Raw genomic sequence first — 16,099 nt, 5'->3', positions numbered from 1 at the left:
GCGCTGAGTCCTCCAGCTGAGAGCAGAGCACTGTGTGACCTTCCCTGAGGAGCCCTTCTGCAGTTCCAGCAACTGTGAAATTTTAGGAGCAGTGTCTCTGCCTGTGCATACTTAAAGAAAGCTTCTGTGCAACCCAAGATTTGATTTTCCAGAACGTTCTCTTTCACCCAAGGCAGTAAATATGCTGGTCCTCCACCTCCTCCCACCCGAGAGCTGGTGCAAATCACCTTTCAAAACTTGAAAGAACCAGGGCCAGCAGCTCCCTAGCAGTCCAATTTCAAAGTGGAGAGCTATATACCCTAGAACAGCATACTTCACTCTCTAGGAGGATGCTGTGATATTTCATCAAACAAACACAGCACACCACTTCCCTCTGAAAAAGAGAAAAATTCTTTTCTTCATCTAAGCAATCCCAGGAAACATGTGGCTCTTGAGGAATGGAATAGATGGCAAGACTGGATTGGCTTGGCACTTACACGAGTCACTTTGTACACGTGGTATTTGGTTGATGGAAAGCATGACAGTATTTAGAGGCTTCATCCTACCCTAAATTACTAACTAATGGATAATTTAGTTAATTCCTCAGCAGCTGGATACAACCACATACAGATTAACTTCCAAAAGAGGGAGGCTGTTTGGTTCCTGCAGTTAGGTCAAGATGTTGTAACTCTGTGACGCTTTCCAACCATGCTTGCAATTTGCTAGGAGCTCAGGGACATGAATTTACATCCGTTTGACACAACTAATCAATCTTTCTGATTAATACAGCTTGTTGATGACACAAACAATACACCTAAGGGTACATGTGAAGGGAGAGGTAGTAGTCAAACTCTTACCTGCTAGAAATTAATGGAGTTCTTTAGGCTTCTCTTGGCTGTGTGAAGGAATTCCTTTGCATCAGACTGAGAGAAAACAGTGGGAAAGGATTGTTTAAGAATTGTACCTGTAATTTGCCCCAGAGTTTGTTCTAAAAATTTATTCATATCTTTCAGCTTACCATTTCTAATCTATAGAGATTTTAAATAATTTTTAAGACATTTAAGACAATAATTTATATCCACACTGACCTGCATGATCTAGTATTAAAATGAAGGTAAGCTCTTTAGAGCATTTGCTGCACATGCGGTTCTTAGGACACCACTTTAGACTGCCACTAGGACCACTTTCTAAAGCCTTCCTATAGCAGTGATATCTCAGTAAATAGGGTTTGAGGTCTAGATCCAGAGTTTAAAAATCTGGCACATGCAAAGCAGTATAAATACCTGCTGTTTTGAACTGAAGCTCAAGATCTCCCTGTTCTGAATTTTATCCAATACTTTCTAAAGAGGCATTTTAAAATCCTAGTCTAGACAATAGATCAGACTGCAGGGATGTGGGAAGCTCTGGCTTGTCTGTCTGTCTGTTTGCTGAACTGATTGATGTGCTGTTTGCTTTTATGTTGAGAACTGTTTTGCTACTTTGTGCATTTCCTAAAAACCTTGTCTGTCCCATGACCCTTCCAGGGAACTCTCACTGTGCGTGACATGGCTGTTTCAGGGACCCTGAAATACTGTGTAAGGGTGAAGTTACTCCCAGAGGCTGTCTGCCACATACTGCACCAGCGTTCCTGTAAGAATCAGAGTGTCTTTCATCTGATTTGGGAAAGAACACCTATTTTGTTTCCAGATTAAAACCACACTCTAAATACAGTATCCTCTCACTTTTGTGCTTGAAGTCTACTTGCATGATACATCAAGGACTGTACATCTGATTGTAAACTCAAGGTATGGGTTTACAAGCATGTTATTCCAGGGGCATTTTGAAGATGTTTGCATAGTACATGTGGCTGACCTGTTTTATGTGTTTAGTACACGTTTGGGAGGTAGAGGACGTCTTTACTATCACACAGTAGTTAATACATTAGACAGAGCTCCTGGTGACCAACAAGTGTATGCAAGCTGATACACTACCCAATTCATGTAGGAGGCCTTATACACATCAGCGAATGTGGTGGTGTGAAATAGGAATCCTGGTATGCCTTAATCTTTTTTTTTCCAGGATGGTAATACTCATCATTATGTGAATCTCAGATGATACATCTATTTTTTTTATCAGCAGATTTCTATTCGTTGTCTTTATGCCATTGCTGTCACAAAAAGGATAATGTCTCAGTATGTTCATGGTGACTGTAGTCACCTGCATTGTGCTAGAGCGGTTGAAGACAAACAGTCATACAGTTGTGTTTATTTGGCTTCTCTTGCCACTGGCGTGGGGCAGACTTGCTCAGTAGTTGAACTTTCAAAGGTATTTTTCATGCTGGTGGAGTAAAATCTTTATTCGTAGCTGGAGACAACCTTGAACATCTGTCTTTGTTCTTACAGCAACCCCTGCTGAGGTTACAGTGTGTATCTGACCTTGCTCTAAATGTCTGGAATATGTATCCTGGAGTTAAGGGAAATGTAATTTTGATATTTCTTCATGACTTTTTTTCCCCTATAAGGATAGCCTCTCTGGTAACAAATGAAACCTTTCACACTTCTTCTAGAATGAAAGTTAAAAATAAATGCCTACAATCCACTGTGGGCTGAGTTCTAATCCAGCACTTAGACAAAATATTCTGCAAAATCAATGGAAATTTTACTTCTGTTAGAGGATTAGCAGAGTCTTTCAAGCACAAGGTGAACATAGGGCAAACCTAGGGAGGAATCTTTTATACGTGATTTATAGCTTCACTAAAGCACAGAGATAAAGCCTGAAAGTGAAATGGAAAATGAGATGCCCACATGAAACATGGTTCTTGATAATACTGAAGTTAACCTTTAACATTAGATAACATGTATATAAAATATTAGTAAGTTTAGACATGCTTGTTATCAGTAGCAAACAAACTGGGAGTATGGAAACGTCTGTCTTCCTGAGATTTCATGCATGCTTTCAAAACCTGCTTACAACAAGGGCAGCTCTGCTGGTGGTGGTCACTGTTCTTGCCCTCATGGTAGATGAAACTCGGGGATCTTGGAGATTAATTGCAGCAGGTTCCCAACCTTTGGGGTTTTTATTGACAGACAATTTTTTATGCAGACTTTTTTCTCTCTGTCTGTCTTAGCACACAGGCTGCATACATGCTATGCACCAGGCATGTGGGTAGTCTGCCCAGAAACTGCACTCTATCCTTCATCCAGTTTCTCCAGCAAAGTCAGCCACAGCCTGGATGGGTGCATCTCTTAACTCTGCAAAGCTTCTTGTGTCCTTATTGAGCAGTGAAGCATCATATTTGAGCTAGGAGCTTAGCAGAAGTGGGTGGATGGGTAGCTAGACTAGCTCCATGCTTTTGTTTTAGGAAAGACTCGTTGTCTGTTTTTCTCAAAGATGGACCGCTTGTGGGAGAGTTAGAAAGTGCTATTTCATCTTCCTGTCTCTTCTGTCTCTGAAGGAAGCTGCTGAGATGAGGTGATAGCTCAGTCCGTATTTCCCTCTGAGGCAATGCCAGGGAGCCTCTTGCTTTGTTTTGCAGATAGAGGGTGGCAACAGGAATTCTAGTGTTTTTCTTTGTCTCCAAGGTGGAAAGTGAATCTTTTCATTGTAGACTGTAGATTTCTTAAAAAATCTGTTACCTCCGGAGGATTGTGGACTGCAGCAGCATCCCCTGATTAAGGCTTCACGTAACTGTCACTCAAGGATTTATTTGCCTAGCTCTTGAATAGCATTTCTCACAGGAAGCAGGTGTCACTTGTACTTTATTGGTCTGTGCTGGCTTCCAATTCAGGTTTGGCTTTACTGGAAGGTGTTGCTTTGGACCTGGAATATTTTCACTGCCTGGGAGATGTTACGCTTAACAGGGAAATGTGAGCTAAAAGCTGTAGATGTAATTGGGAGGTGGAGGAGGCAAGGTGTTTACTATGCAGTTCCCACCCTTGCTTAGGCCATGCAGAGCCAATCTTTTTGCTTTCCAGAGTTATTTTTTTTCCCCTTGATTTTTTTGTTGAACTTCCGTTGTGCTGTTTTTTCTAGTCCATGCAATTTAAAGCACTGGCAGCACTAGCTAATTCTGCTTTGAAAGTTGGTATTCTGAATGCATTGTGAGTTTTGAATTGTGATGACTGAGCCTTTTAAGAAAATAGAAATACTGTATAGGTTTTGACATTTCCTTATAATGCCCAACGAGCTATCTCTCTAAGCTCTGTAGGGCAAGTAGAATTATTCTTGTTTTAAATGGTACAGGCTGATTTGTTTCAGACTGGTTTTGAACTTGCACCATAGCATGATATTCAAGCCTGGAAGAGCCTATCTGGGACAGCAGCAAGTTACAAAATAATTTGGTGTTAAAAAGCAGCATTACAGCTGGGAGCTGGAGTAGTAGTGGGGTAAAGAGAGATGCAACTGAACTTAGTTTTGTGCAGAGGGAGGGGCCAGTGCAAAAGGTAAAAAAGAAGCTACAAACAAAAGACGAAATGAAGAAATATTTCATATTATTCATGGCATTTTGTATTTAAAAAATATCTGTACAACAGGCTACAAAGGCAATGCCTCAATAATGTGCTAAGCCTGAGCTTTGATTCAATCTGTCAGAGAAGCAAGACTGCAGAGAAGTTCTGCAGAGGCATAGGATATGTAATTATTAAACACAGAAGCAAGGTTGCAAGAAAGGAAATGTGATCATTGTGTGTTGGAGCATTGCTTTATCTTCCGTGGATGTACCCTTGATCCTGTCACCAGGCTGGCTGAGGTCTCCATACCATACTTTCCCATTTGCTGAATTGTCACCGAAGTTTGAACTTTGTCTTCTCTTAGCCTTTTTTCCTGGGCTGAATGATGGCACTGCTTCAAAAAGCCTTTCTTTGGAATTTTCTCTTTCATTCTGCACCTGTGTCTCTTCTCACAGAGCTATTCCCTGAGCATCATAAGGAACATCAGCAAAGAATTCATTTTGTTTTGTCAAGTTTCTCATCTGACCCTTAATTTAGAGCAGTCATTTCAGTCTACAATAAACTCTGTGTTCCTGCGTGCCACAGTGAAAGAATTACGAGCAGTCCTTAGCCATGTACATTCAGGATGCTTTGGTAGCCCCGTGGGACAGGTAGACTTCAGTGCCTGAAAACTTACAGAGCAGGGGTACAGTCAGTGTGTTATTTTCTCTATAATAGTGTATATGTGGGTCTGCCTGTATGTAAAAGCTTTTACATGATTCACCGAGGCCATTAGGAGTGGAATGGCATACCATCATTTCAGGCACAGAGCTCTTCAAAATGAACAGCTTTTTCCATTTTTCCCCAGGGAGACCCGAGAGGCATCCAGCATGTAGGTTGAAGGAGACTGTTCATAAGTCTTCCATCGCAGCATTCAGGAACATAAAGCTTATTGTTGAGATGAGCCAGCAGCTCTGAGTGGTAAATAAGGCAGGGTTGACTTCTCTTGCTAAGACAAAGGTGGACTGATTTTTAAAGTTTCACAACCTGGACCTCTCGTAAGCATATGGCGCACATGTTGGTAGAGTGTTCAGAGCTAAACACTGTATAAGCACAGTGAAGTAATTAGGCAACAGAGCAGAACGAGAATAAAGATCTCTTTTGACTGACTTCATCTTAGACTTATAATCTATGCCATTGTCTTTGCTGTGCTTGTTGCCTCTCTCTCTTTCTGATATTCATTCATATACCAGGATATATCCAGTCCAGGTTGCTTATTTTTTTCTTTTCTTCCTTTTATTTTTTTTTTTTTTTTGCCACATCAGTTCTTAAAATTTCATATGCTTTCTTAGTTTTCAGTCCTCTGAAGGAAGCAGACCTTCTGGGTTTGCATAGTTGGACTCGGAGGCTAACAAAAATGTGCTTTCTTAAGTGACTTTGGCTTACTTGGTTTCTGAGGTCATGGACATAGTGGAAGAACACCTGCTCTCATCTTGCTTCAGCACTTAATCCCTGTCCCAGACAAGCCTAGAAGGGCATGGCACAGGAGGTGAAGAATAATGTTAAAAATTGCTCAATAACTTTTTTGAACATCCAGGAAAGGTTAATGGATAATGATTTTATTCTCCCTGGTTTTCTCATATCCACAAGAAGAAATAAGATAGAAAGACACTGTTTCTTCAACTATTACATTAATTTCTTGAGAGAATGAAAAATTATGAATAATCCAAGGTGTCTGCAAGCAACATAGAAAGTGTTGAAGGATGGTTGTACATGTTCTTTGTAGGCCTGATGCAAGGAGGAATTTTTGTTGGCAAATACTGCTTTGGCTAAGGCTTTTCAAGACTTGTTACCAGTCTGTGTGGATGTGTTCACATCTACTTGACGTATTGCTTTATTTTTTTTCTGACTGAGCCTATTTTCCTTCAGGGTGGCAGGACACAGTGCATCCAAGAAGTCTGCCCCATTCTGTCATGTCCCCAGCACCTCAGTCATATTCCTGCTGGACAGTGTTGCCCCAAATGCTTAGGTGAGTGGGGTTTTTTCCTTGGTAATTTTGTAATTAATATGATATGTTTCTGCGTGGCATCTTTTATACCAGTATTTCACAATACTGGTACGTTCTGGGAGGTAGAAGAGACAATATTGCTCAGTGGAGTTTATAGTCGACTGGCTTAAACAGGTACACAGGGTCAGGGCATAGGTTGTGATGGGTGGTACTAAGCAAGCAGCAGCAGAAGAGCATTTGAGCATAGACCAGTTGAATTCCTTAGAGAGACAAATATAGAGATGTTTCCTTCCTCCATGACACATTTTACAAAGGAGGCTGAGGCAGGAGGAAATGTTTTGTTGGAGTTTGCCGTGAGAAAAAGGCCTCACCCTCTCATGTTTTTATTCATGTGTGCATTTGGACTCTCGCGTTTGAGGAAATGCAAGTCAGAGTAAACTTCTGGACTGAAATTGCATTCTTAGAAGCTGTTGTCAGAGCGGCCAGGGACCTAGGAGTCTCCCTCATAGTTGCCTTCCTAAGGTGGAATCATGGTTTCAGCCAAGAATATTTTCAATTATGTCTTTCCAACACATTTTAAAGGAGTAAGTCAAAGGTCTCTAAGAAGGGCTTGTTCTTCCAAGTCATGCCAAGGAAGGCAGTGACTTTTGAGTGTCCTTATTTTGCTCTTACCATGTCCGCAGATCCCACAGGTTCCTCAACACGTGTTCCTCCATTTCATAAACAAGAAGCACTTACAGCCTACCAAGTAAGTTAGCATTAATTTGGTCCATGAGGTTATAACTAGGTTTGGAAACTTTTCAGAGCTGATAACACCCAGTTCTTCAACAGAAACCTTTTGTCATTTTGACTATATCTTTACTACTATACAAAGTCTGTTTCCAGGGCTAAGTTAGGTGTACAGGGAGGTCTGGCCTTGGAGGCAGCAAGCCATAGAGAGTTCCAGCTTCTCATAATACTGCTTGAAACAAGCCTGATTTTATTCATTTATTTATTGGCTAATTGAGAAGTGCTACAGATAAATATCTGCCTGGAACATTTAACTGCAGCACCAGAGGGTAATACGGTAGAGGAATGAAATGGAGAGGAGAACAGTCCAAACTCCCAGCTTCTGTTTTGGCTGAGGACACTTTTTCTTTCCTTCTGTAAACTGCCTGTGTCCTCTCCACCCCATGCTTTTCCCAGCTGAACTTTCCCCTCCTTGATCTAGGCATTCAAAACCCAGCTTTAATTTTTGACTGGTTCATGGGGACTTTTCTACAGATTCTTTTTTCCCCTCTTAGAAGTGTCTGTAAATGAGTTCACTAATAATAATGATTTTCATTTTATGTGGTCTTTGCTCTAAAGCATGTCATATACCTGTGAATAGATAATGTCTATTCACAGAGAAGTGTTGAAAGTTTTGGAGCAAAGGTAGAACCAAGGGATGTGTAGCACACTGCATGGCAGTTGGGAAAGAGAAACGTTTTCATGGATGCTGCTGAGGCATGTTTTTTAAAGTACCATGTGGAGGACCTCCCTGCAATTGAATTCCTAATACTCAGCATATATAGCTTAGAAGAATGCTGTGGACTCTACTGGGACTTGAATTATTAGTTTAACTAGTGGTTATGAGCCAGCAAAGCTGACCATTAAGCCAATATCTTCACCACCACATCTTTTAAAATGGTAGCTCCTTTGTCAGTGGTTTTTTACCACTATTTGAACAGGGTTGGCCACCCGGAATTGTGCTGGTTGGTTTGCAAGGCATGGCAAGAGTGTGTGAGAGAGAACTGGACTTTTGTTCACTTGTTAACGTAAGTTATGTGATTGAAGTCCTGACCCCACATAGAGCAGTGGAAGTGTTGTTAGAGGTGGGGCTATGGCTAGGCTTTGCCCATAAGTGGTGCATGGATGTAGAGTAGTTCCTTTTAGGGCTACTGAGCATCCTCAACTGATTTCATATGACAGTCCTGCTAGAGAAATTAAGCCTCTTCAGAAAGATGCATGTTCAGTAAAAGGAAGGCTGTTTATGCAAGCACAGATTAGTTCAAGGTAGCTGATTTACAATAGAGAGATATTCAAATTGTGTCTAACTGAACAACAGCAATTATTTCTTAACTTTTGTGTAATAGTTACTTTAACAGACTTGTAAAAACTGAAGGCTGATCCAATGGATTTTGCTGTATGCTTATCCTTTTTTTTTACTTATATCTCAGAGGAAAATGGAACCTTTTTCTTTTAAGGTGTTCCATGTTTATCAGGAACTATTGAAAAGGGAAGGAATTACAGTGTGCCAAGACCTGATGGTTTGAGCACTGAAGTATTGGCCTAGTACTTAGCGTCGTCTTGTATGTACTTATAGTGGCCATTCCCTACCTCAGAACTGATGCCGGTTTAACATCAGACCTCAGAAATGATAAGCTGGGAGACTGGCAGCCACTCATACAAGAACTTATTAGTTGGCTGCCACCAAAAGTAAACAGGGGAAGGTATTCAAAACCAGGAAGATAAGTATAGGGTTTTTGTAAAGAGCTTATATTTATCTATCATAATGGTCACTTGTTGAAAATAACCTACTAGGAAAGAAGCTGAGGAATAAGAGAAGCTTGCAGAACACAAAGTGTGTTGCAACTTGGATCTGAAAGTGCTTGCAGGATTTCAGGGCTTCAGGAAGGATTTGATATTGATGCTGCCTTCCCTGTACAGTGCTCTAAGCCTTTCCTCACTCTCACGAAACCCAAATATTTTGTGGGTTCTGGAAACGAAGTATCTTGTGTTGCCCTCATCCTGCTCATAAACAATGCAAATGTCTGTATTTCTTGCAGCCTTGCGTGAACGTGGTACACCAAGCCATCTTAATGAGACTGGACACCACCTATGGTTTTTTTTGCATCGGTGTCACTGAGTTAATTTAGTTTGGCTGCTGTGAACCCCTGAGAGAGATATGCTAAAACCAGTTAATGCTGCTTTATTTGATAACTTATTTCATTAAGTTAAAGACTGTTTAAATTAGTTTAAGTGTACCTACCCTAAGAGTTTGCGGTGCTTACTTTTTATTCCTTTAGCTGTGCTGTGCACTTTATGATGAAAAGGAGAAGAAAGATTTTTCCACTATAAACGTACCATAAATCATATTTATATACCCTCCCATGGTAGAATTTGTACAGATGAATGTGTGCTAGAAGAAAAGTGAACTGTTAAAAGTACATATTTTTTTTCACAGCAAAATGGAAACACATAGCAAATGACACGTTGCATATGAATTTGGTCTGGTGACAATAAGCCCTACTATTTTTGTTGACAATGTGGCATCTTTTCAACCACATTTTGTTTCTATTACTGTTATTTATATTCAGGACAGAGGAAAGTGTTTGACCTCCCATTTGGAAGCTGCCTCTTTCACAGCAACGTGTATGATAATGGGTCCTCATTTATTTATGACAACTGCACAATGTGTACATGCAAGGTAAGTCCACAGTGCTTTTGTATTGTGTGTTGCTGGTTGTCTAGCTTAGCAGTAATTTGTAGGGCTGTGGAAATGTAAGCCCTGATACTGTTCTTTGGCATCTTGTGTGGTCCCTGAGAATCTGATCTGAAGAGCACTTGCAGTTGTGCTAGGAAAGTTTAAAAAGTTCCTGACTGCCTCAGCTGAGGCGTGATGCCTGATTCTGTGTGATGCAAAATGAAGTTACTTGGATTATGTGGTCCTCTTTATGTTTGCATTACAGTGGAAGAGGAGTTTCTACATGATGAATTACCACATCTCTGCTGAACAGCAGTGATTTTTTTTTAGTTCCTCTAACATGTCTGTGACCACTTGTGCTTTTGCACCTAGGCAAAAAAATGAAAGTATCGTGAAATCAGTAAGCTTTTGCAGGCCAACAGAATACAAGTTGGGCTTTAGCTTTACAGACCATGACCCTTAATCCAGTAAATAATTTTTATTTTCTCTGAGCTGACCTGTTCAAAGCAGTTGGGCTGTAGCTTGGGTGGATGCAAGCAGAAATGTTATGGTAAGGACACACAGGAGCTCAAACATCTTGGTGATGATTTAATGATTTCCTTTTGTCCTTTTACCTAGGATTCAACAGTGATATGTAAGAAGAGATGCTTACTTCCTGGTGAATGCAATAAAAACAAAGACCACTGCTGCAAGGAGTGTGTCTCCTATATCTTTCCTGAGGAAGTGAAAGTGTGCAAGTTTGGCAATAAGATCTTCCAGGTAAAGTTTCAGGTGTGGCTCAAGAATAGATGCCATTGTAACAGCTGAAACAGCATGAGGTTACTGCAAATTAGTATTGTGGCGTGTTTTTTAGCAGAATCCTTACCATTCTGATTGATGATGGAACAACACAGAGGTAAAGCTTTGCAAAATTTGCCATCTGTTGTTTTATTTTTTTCCCTGAGTTTGTGTAAATTCTGCTGATATGCAGCAGTTACAGTTTAGTTCCTCCTTGATGTGACAGGTTGTCTCCCTTTCCATATGCAGAGATTCAAGCTGCTGTTTCATGACAAGTAATGCATTTTTAGTAAGAGATAGTAGTGCTCTGCTTTCCCAGACAAACACTGATATTCGTGGAGAAGATATTCTGAGTGGTATGTAGGCTTTATCTGCTGAGCCAAAGAGTTTCTTCCGTAGCTGAGCCAACAGGAGATTTATGAAGTTCATCTTGTCTGAAAGTTAGTCATGATTTACTGCATTTCATGTCTCTGTTAAGGACAGAACCCCTTGACATCTTATATTAGGGTAACCATGTAATAACTATTACCTACTGTACTCTCACCCAATGTTTTCAAATCACAGGTAATCCCCTGCAGAAAACTTCTGCTATTGCTGAGACCCTGTTTGTTTTTCCAAGTGGTGTGGCTTTTTTCACACTGTGTCAGAAAAAGATTCTGTCACCTCATGGGCCATCTGTGAATTAAGAGACCATTGAATCAGATCAAATGTTAAATCCTTTGTGAATACTTGGTTTGCTCAGCCAGAATTGCTTCCCATTTATTCCATCTTTTGTGTACATAGCTGAAGTGTTTATTCTGGAAATTACATGTGAACCTACTGTATGCTGAGACTATACTCCATCTGATTGGCACTTTCACACTGATGCCATTGTGCTTCAGGAACAAATGCCTGCTTCTTAAGCACCCAAGTAAAATATTCTTCTTCTTGTGAAGATTTTATTATATTATTAAGTATTATACGGAGTAAGGAAAAAATAACGAGACAGTATACCCATTTCTGGACTTGTATGCAAAAAGATAAATCCAGTATCACTCTGTTGAAGTTAATGGTCTAACACAGGTAGAATGGACACAGCGAATGTGTTTTTGTGCTCCTGTGCAAAAAACCAGCTGTGAGACAAAAGATCAGGGTAGCTGCATGCAGTCAGCTGTGGTATGTTCTGGTACCCTAGCGGATGCTTGGAGAACAGTTATTACAGGCCCACAAGAACACGTGCTGCATCAGGAACCACCAGGCAATCGTAACATGGCCTGGAAACAAAAGATAAGGGTGAGACAGCCTTTGACCAAGCATGCTGAGCTGAATAAATTAGGATCCTTGGCATTTCAGTCTGTTTTCCTCTCTGGTCAGAACACCATGTTGAGGCGGGCATGTAATTGGTCACAGCTGTCTGGTTGGACTGCCTGTTCCTGTCAGGTCTATCCTCACCCTTCCTTCACAGTAGCCCTGTAAACAGAAAACATGCACATTTTGGCTCTAAGTGGGCTAGCACAAGACTACAAGTGGGTGAGACAGAATGTTTTAGGAACCACACTTGGTAAATGCAATACGATGTAAAAAGGAGCCAGGGCAGTTCCACAAGCAGTCCTTCCCAAGTAAGTGGGGACAAGACCATAAGGCATATTTTGCTCTGCACCTAATACTTTAAGAGCCGTACATAGACAGTCTTACCTGCTCTGCATTTGAGAAGTTCAGCACTGTATCTCTTCTAAACATTTTCAGATGTTTAGCAGATCAAGTATCTGTGAAAGTGCTGTGAGTAATCTAAATTAGAATTCATTATTCGACCATTCCTGCCATAAGTCAAAATGATGCTTCACCTGGGAATAAATTCACTATATGCTGACATCTTAATCAAATACTTTCACATGCAGCAACTTAAAGATGTCACTCAACCCAGTGAATCAGGTTTTTCTAATTATGTGAGCTTAAGTGAAAATTTGTGGTAGGTGTGATCACATCTCAGACACACACTGGAGAGAAAACAATGCAAATAATCAGGACACTGATGAAAAATGCAAATATGATTTGGTTAGCCTTGGAAAAATGAATTTCTGACTTAGAGGGCCAAAGGGAAGAAAACCCTGCTGAATTTGATCTTTGTCTTTAATCTGACTGGCCGTGGACAGACACCTCAAAATAATTTAGACTAAACAATGACACAATGCCAACAGGGAAAGTCATCCTTTCTTGTGCAATCATACATTGCTGAAATAGCTTCCTGTTGCCACCCCAGCTGATACTGTATCATGTTCCCTCTTGCAGGATGGAGAGATGTGGTCCTCTGTGAACTGCACCATCTGTGCTTGTGTGAAAGGCAAGACAGAGTGTCGCAAGAAACAGTGCATTCCAGTCAGCAGCTGTCCTCATGTGAGTTTTTTAAAAGAACAGAGCTTTCTTCTCTTTTCTCCACCGTTATCTTTTTCAGTGTTTTTTTGGAAGTTTGTGCATGGCAGTGGGGCATGCAGATTGGAAAGAAGGGATCCTCTGGCATATTAATTTAAGCTGACATTCCCCAAGTGTGCTACTGCTACCCTGAAGATGGGCTTCCTGCTTCTGTCCTTGCTCTGAACACTCTTTGCTCCTTTTTGCCTCCTCCCTTTAACTTTCTTTCTCCCAAGTATCTGCACTGGAACATCTCTTTCACATATATTTAATAGCTTTACAGAGTGGTGAGTTGACTACGTTAATATTTCAAGAGCATGCATATTGTTAAGGCAAGCCATAGGAGGTTGTTGTACTTACGTTTCTCAGTGCATATGAGGCTTAATACTTGGTTGAAAACGTAAATTAAACAAAGGAAAGTAAATTATTTCAGTCAAGCCATGCTGCCTTCTCTAAGTTTGCAACCTGAGTATTTTTTATTTGAAAGGCTGAAGTGAACCCAGAGAGTGGTGTAATTGTAACTTTACTTCATTGCTTCAAAAACTAGCATTGCTTGAAACCTCAAACTAAAGTCAGCCTTTTCTTCTTGGATTTCTGTCACTGACCAATTATTTTGTTTTAATGGCTCAAGCTTTCAGAAGAGGGAGCTCTAAATAGCACCTCATATAGGGGCAGATCTTTGAAGAACAGAACTGCAGAAGAGACCGCCAAGTCGTTAGCATTACACCTTCTCAGTGTTTCCTTCTCCATCCTGGAAGCCAGTGGGGAAAATATGAGTCACAGACACCTAGGTGTAAAATTTTAAATGACAAATTCTGGTTTGTAGAATTTTATATGCGTAAACTTTTGAGATCCAAAAGCGGTGGTAGAATGGAGTGTCTGTACCTTGACGCACCCTGTTCTGCTGTGACGGTGGGCTGCAAAAGAAATCCTTGCATCCTCAGAGGAGATTTCCTTTTCATCTCACTCTGGCACTCACTGCAGAGGGCACATCTCCTGTTAATGGGCCTCATGTGAGATGTTGCATACATCTTAGGAAGTGTGAACAAATGGAGCTGCTCTTCTGGGAACCTGATATGGCTTATGGCAATCAGGTTTGCTCGCTTCAGGCCATTCACAGTATAAGCAGGAGGTGAGAGCCTGGACTCTTCAAGTCTCTTCAAATATTTTGTTGGCCAAGAACCAGGCACACACTGCATCTCATTTATATTTTCCCCATGCTGATGCATTTCAAATGTTTAAGATGCTTCTGAGATCAAATAACTAATACGGCTTAATATAGATCTTAAGTGAAATACACCATTTCAGCAGTACCCATATATAAATTTGAGCATTGAGGTGATTACATGAACTGTCTTCTAAAATGAAAATGGTGGGTAAAATTCACCATCCACAGTCCTGTGGCAGCATAACTGACTGATGAACTTGTTCAGTACTGCTACACAATTTGCTCCAAGGTTAACGTGAAGTTGTAAACTGCCCTAGACCTCCGAGCTGAGTCCTCACACAAGGTCTGGTTCCTTTAGGCTGAAAAGACCAGCTTTGTTACCCTGTAGCACTATTCCTTCCAGTATCTAACCAGTCAGCCTGCTCCCCACCTTAAAATGGAGTCTGCAGCAAGCTGCACGCAAACCCACCATCCTCCACAGGTACACATTACATTGCTGTTCTTCCAAGCTAAATTGGAAGGACAAAGAAGAATGTAAACTCTAGAGTGAGATTTATTTTCCTATTCCAAGTGGATACCAAGTAATTTTAAAGCAAATAATGTATGCTAATGGATTTAAATATTTTACTTTTTGTCTATGTGCTAGTCTCTTTGATGAGATATTCTGTCACAAATCTATAAACCTTAATTAAACACACCACATTATTCAAGATAAAGATGTATTAGTGATTCTGATTCTGAAAGTCTGGATATCATGCATAGAGTTATGCTGCTGCTCTGCAAACTGTAGGGGTGTGAACTCCATTTCTTTTCTCTCTTCACAATATTTCTAGCAGTAAGCAGTCTCTACTGACTATTGAAGACTGCTGTGGAATAAAATGCTGTTTAGTGTCCCTTAGGGTGTCAGGCCACATAAAGTTATCTCATTTAAACTGTGTTATGATACACAGAACTGAGTGTGAAAGGATTGAAGATTCACAAGGAACTTACAATATTATTCCTCGACTTAAATGCTTTACCATGCAGTCTTAATACTCTCTGCATGAAGTTGTGGGTTTTTTGGTGGTGGAATATTATTTAATTTATCAATGTAGATTTTGCCCAATTATTACTTGAAAGGATGGGTTTCAAAGTGGTATTTCTGCAGAAATTTCCAATACCGTGCAGCCATTTGTATTATTCAATGTATTGGTGGCAGGCTGACATTTTTTCGAAGACTGTTTCTGCCGTTTCTTTCATTTTCTTCATAGGGCTAGGCACATGGTTCTGTTTCTTGTATTCTTTTCTTTTTGGAGTATTTAATCCTGTATCAGTAATTACAGGAAGTATCTTTCTTAGCTTCTTTTCATCTGCAGCGGAGGCAATACGTCTCACAAATCCAATCCCTCCTGTCATATTTATAATAAAATCGGTCCTCCTTGGGCTTCTAGTGAGCCTTGTGGCTTGTGGTTTCTGTTTCTTACTTTCCAACCGCTGGCTCCACATAGATATTCCCGCTCTCAGCTACCTGGAGTGTGGGCCTGCAAGGTGCAGTACACACTGGCCCCCATCCAGCAAAGCTATTGAGCATATGTCCAGTCCTGCTGAAGTTAGTAGGCCCTCCATGTGTGCTTAAACTTAAACACATGCTTAACTACTTTATAGAAAGGGAGTAATCTCAACACTTGGCAAGACTTGAGTTTCAGAAATCCTTTAGACCTTTTGTTACCTAATTTGCTATTCACTTGCCCTAGCCCTGCTCCAGCCTCTTTCTTGCCTTGTGCCATCTCCTTTCGGATTACCCATGCTTATAATTTTCCGCCTCACCTCCTCTCCTTACACCTTTGCATTCCCCACTAACAATGTAAGCCTGTGGTAATGGTCAGTTGTCATGAACATGTCTCTTTTTGTACTGCTAGAGGAAAGCCTGGTGAATTTTACAGCACACA

General features: G+C 40.6%; 1 protein-coding gene across 1 annotated transcript in view; it reads left to right on the top strand.

The window, feature by feature from the left end:
• The window catches only part of BMPER (BMP binding endothelial regulator), a 146,351-nt gene that overhangs the window by 68,938 nt on the left and 61,314 nt on the right, over window positions 1–16,099 (top strand). The window contains exons 7-10 of the mRNA XM_086468291.1: window positions 6,315–6,414; window positions 9,732–9,841; window positions 10,457–10,597; window positions 12,884–12,988. Coding sequence (XP_086324417.1) covers window positions 6,315–6,414; window positions 9,732–9,841; window positions 10,457–10,597; window positions 12,884–12,988 — 456 coding nt within the window. The remainder of the gene's footprint in view (window positions 1–6,314; window positions 6,415–9,731; window positions 9,842–10,456; window positions 10,598–12,883; window positions 12,989–16,099) is intronic.

This window comes from Leptosomus discolor, chromosome 7 (assembly GCF_034619465.1).
Source record: "Leptosomus discolor isolate bLepDis1 chromosome 7, bLepDis1.hap2, whole genome shotgun sequence".
NCBI classification, from domain to species: domain Eukaryota; kingdom Metazoa; phylum Chordata; class Aves; order Leptosomiformes; family Leptosomidae; genus Leptosomus; species Leptosomus discolor.
This window is presented reverse-complemented; position numbering and strand designations above follow the sequence as displayed.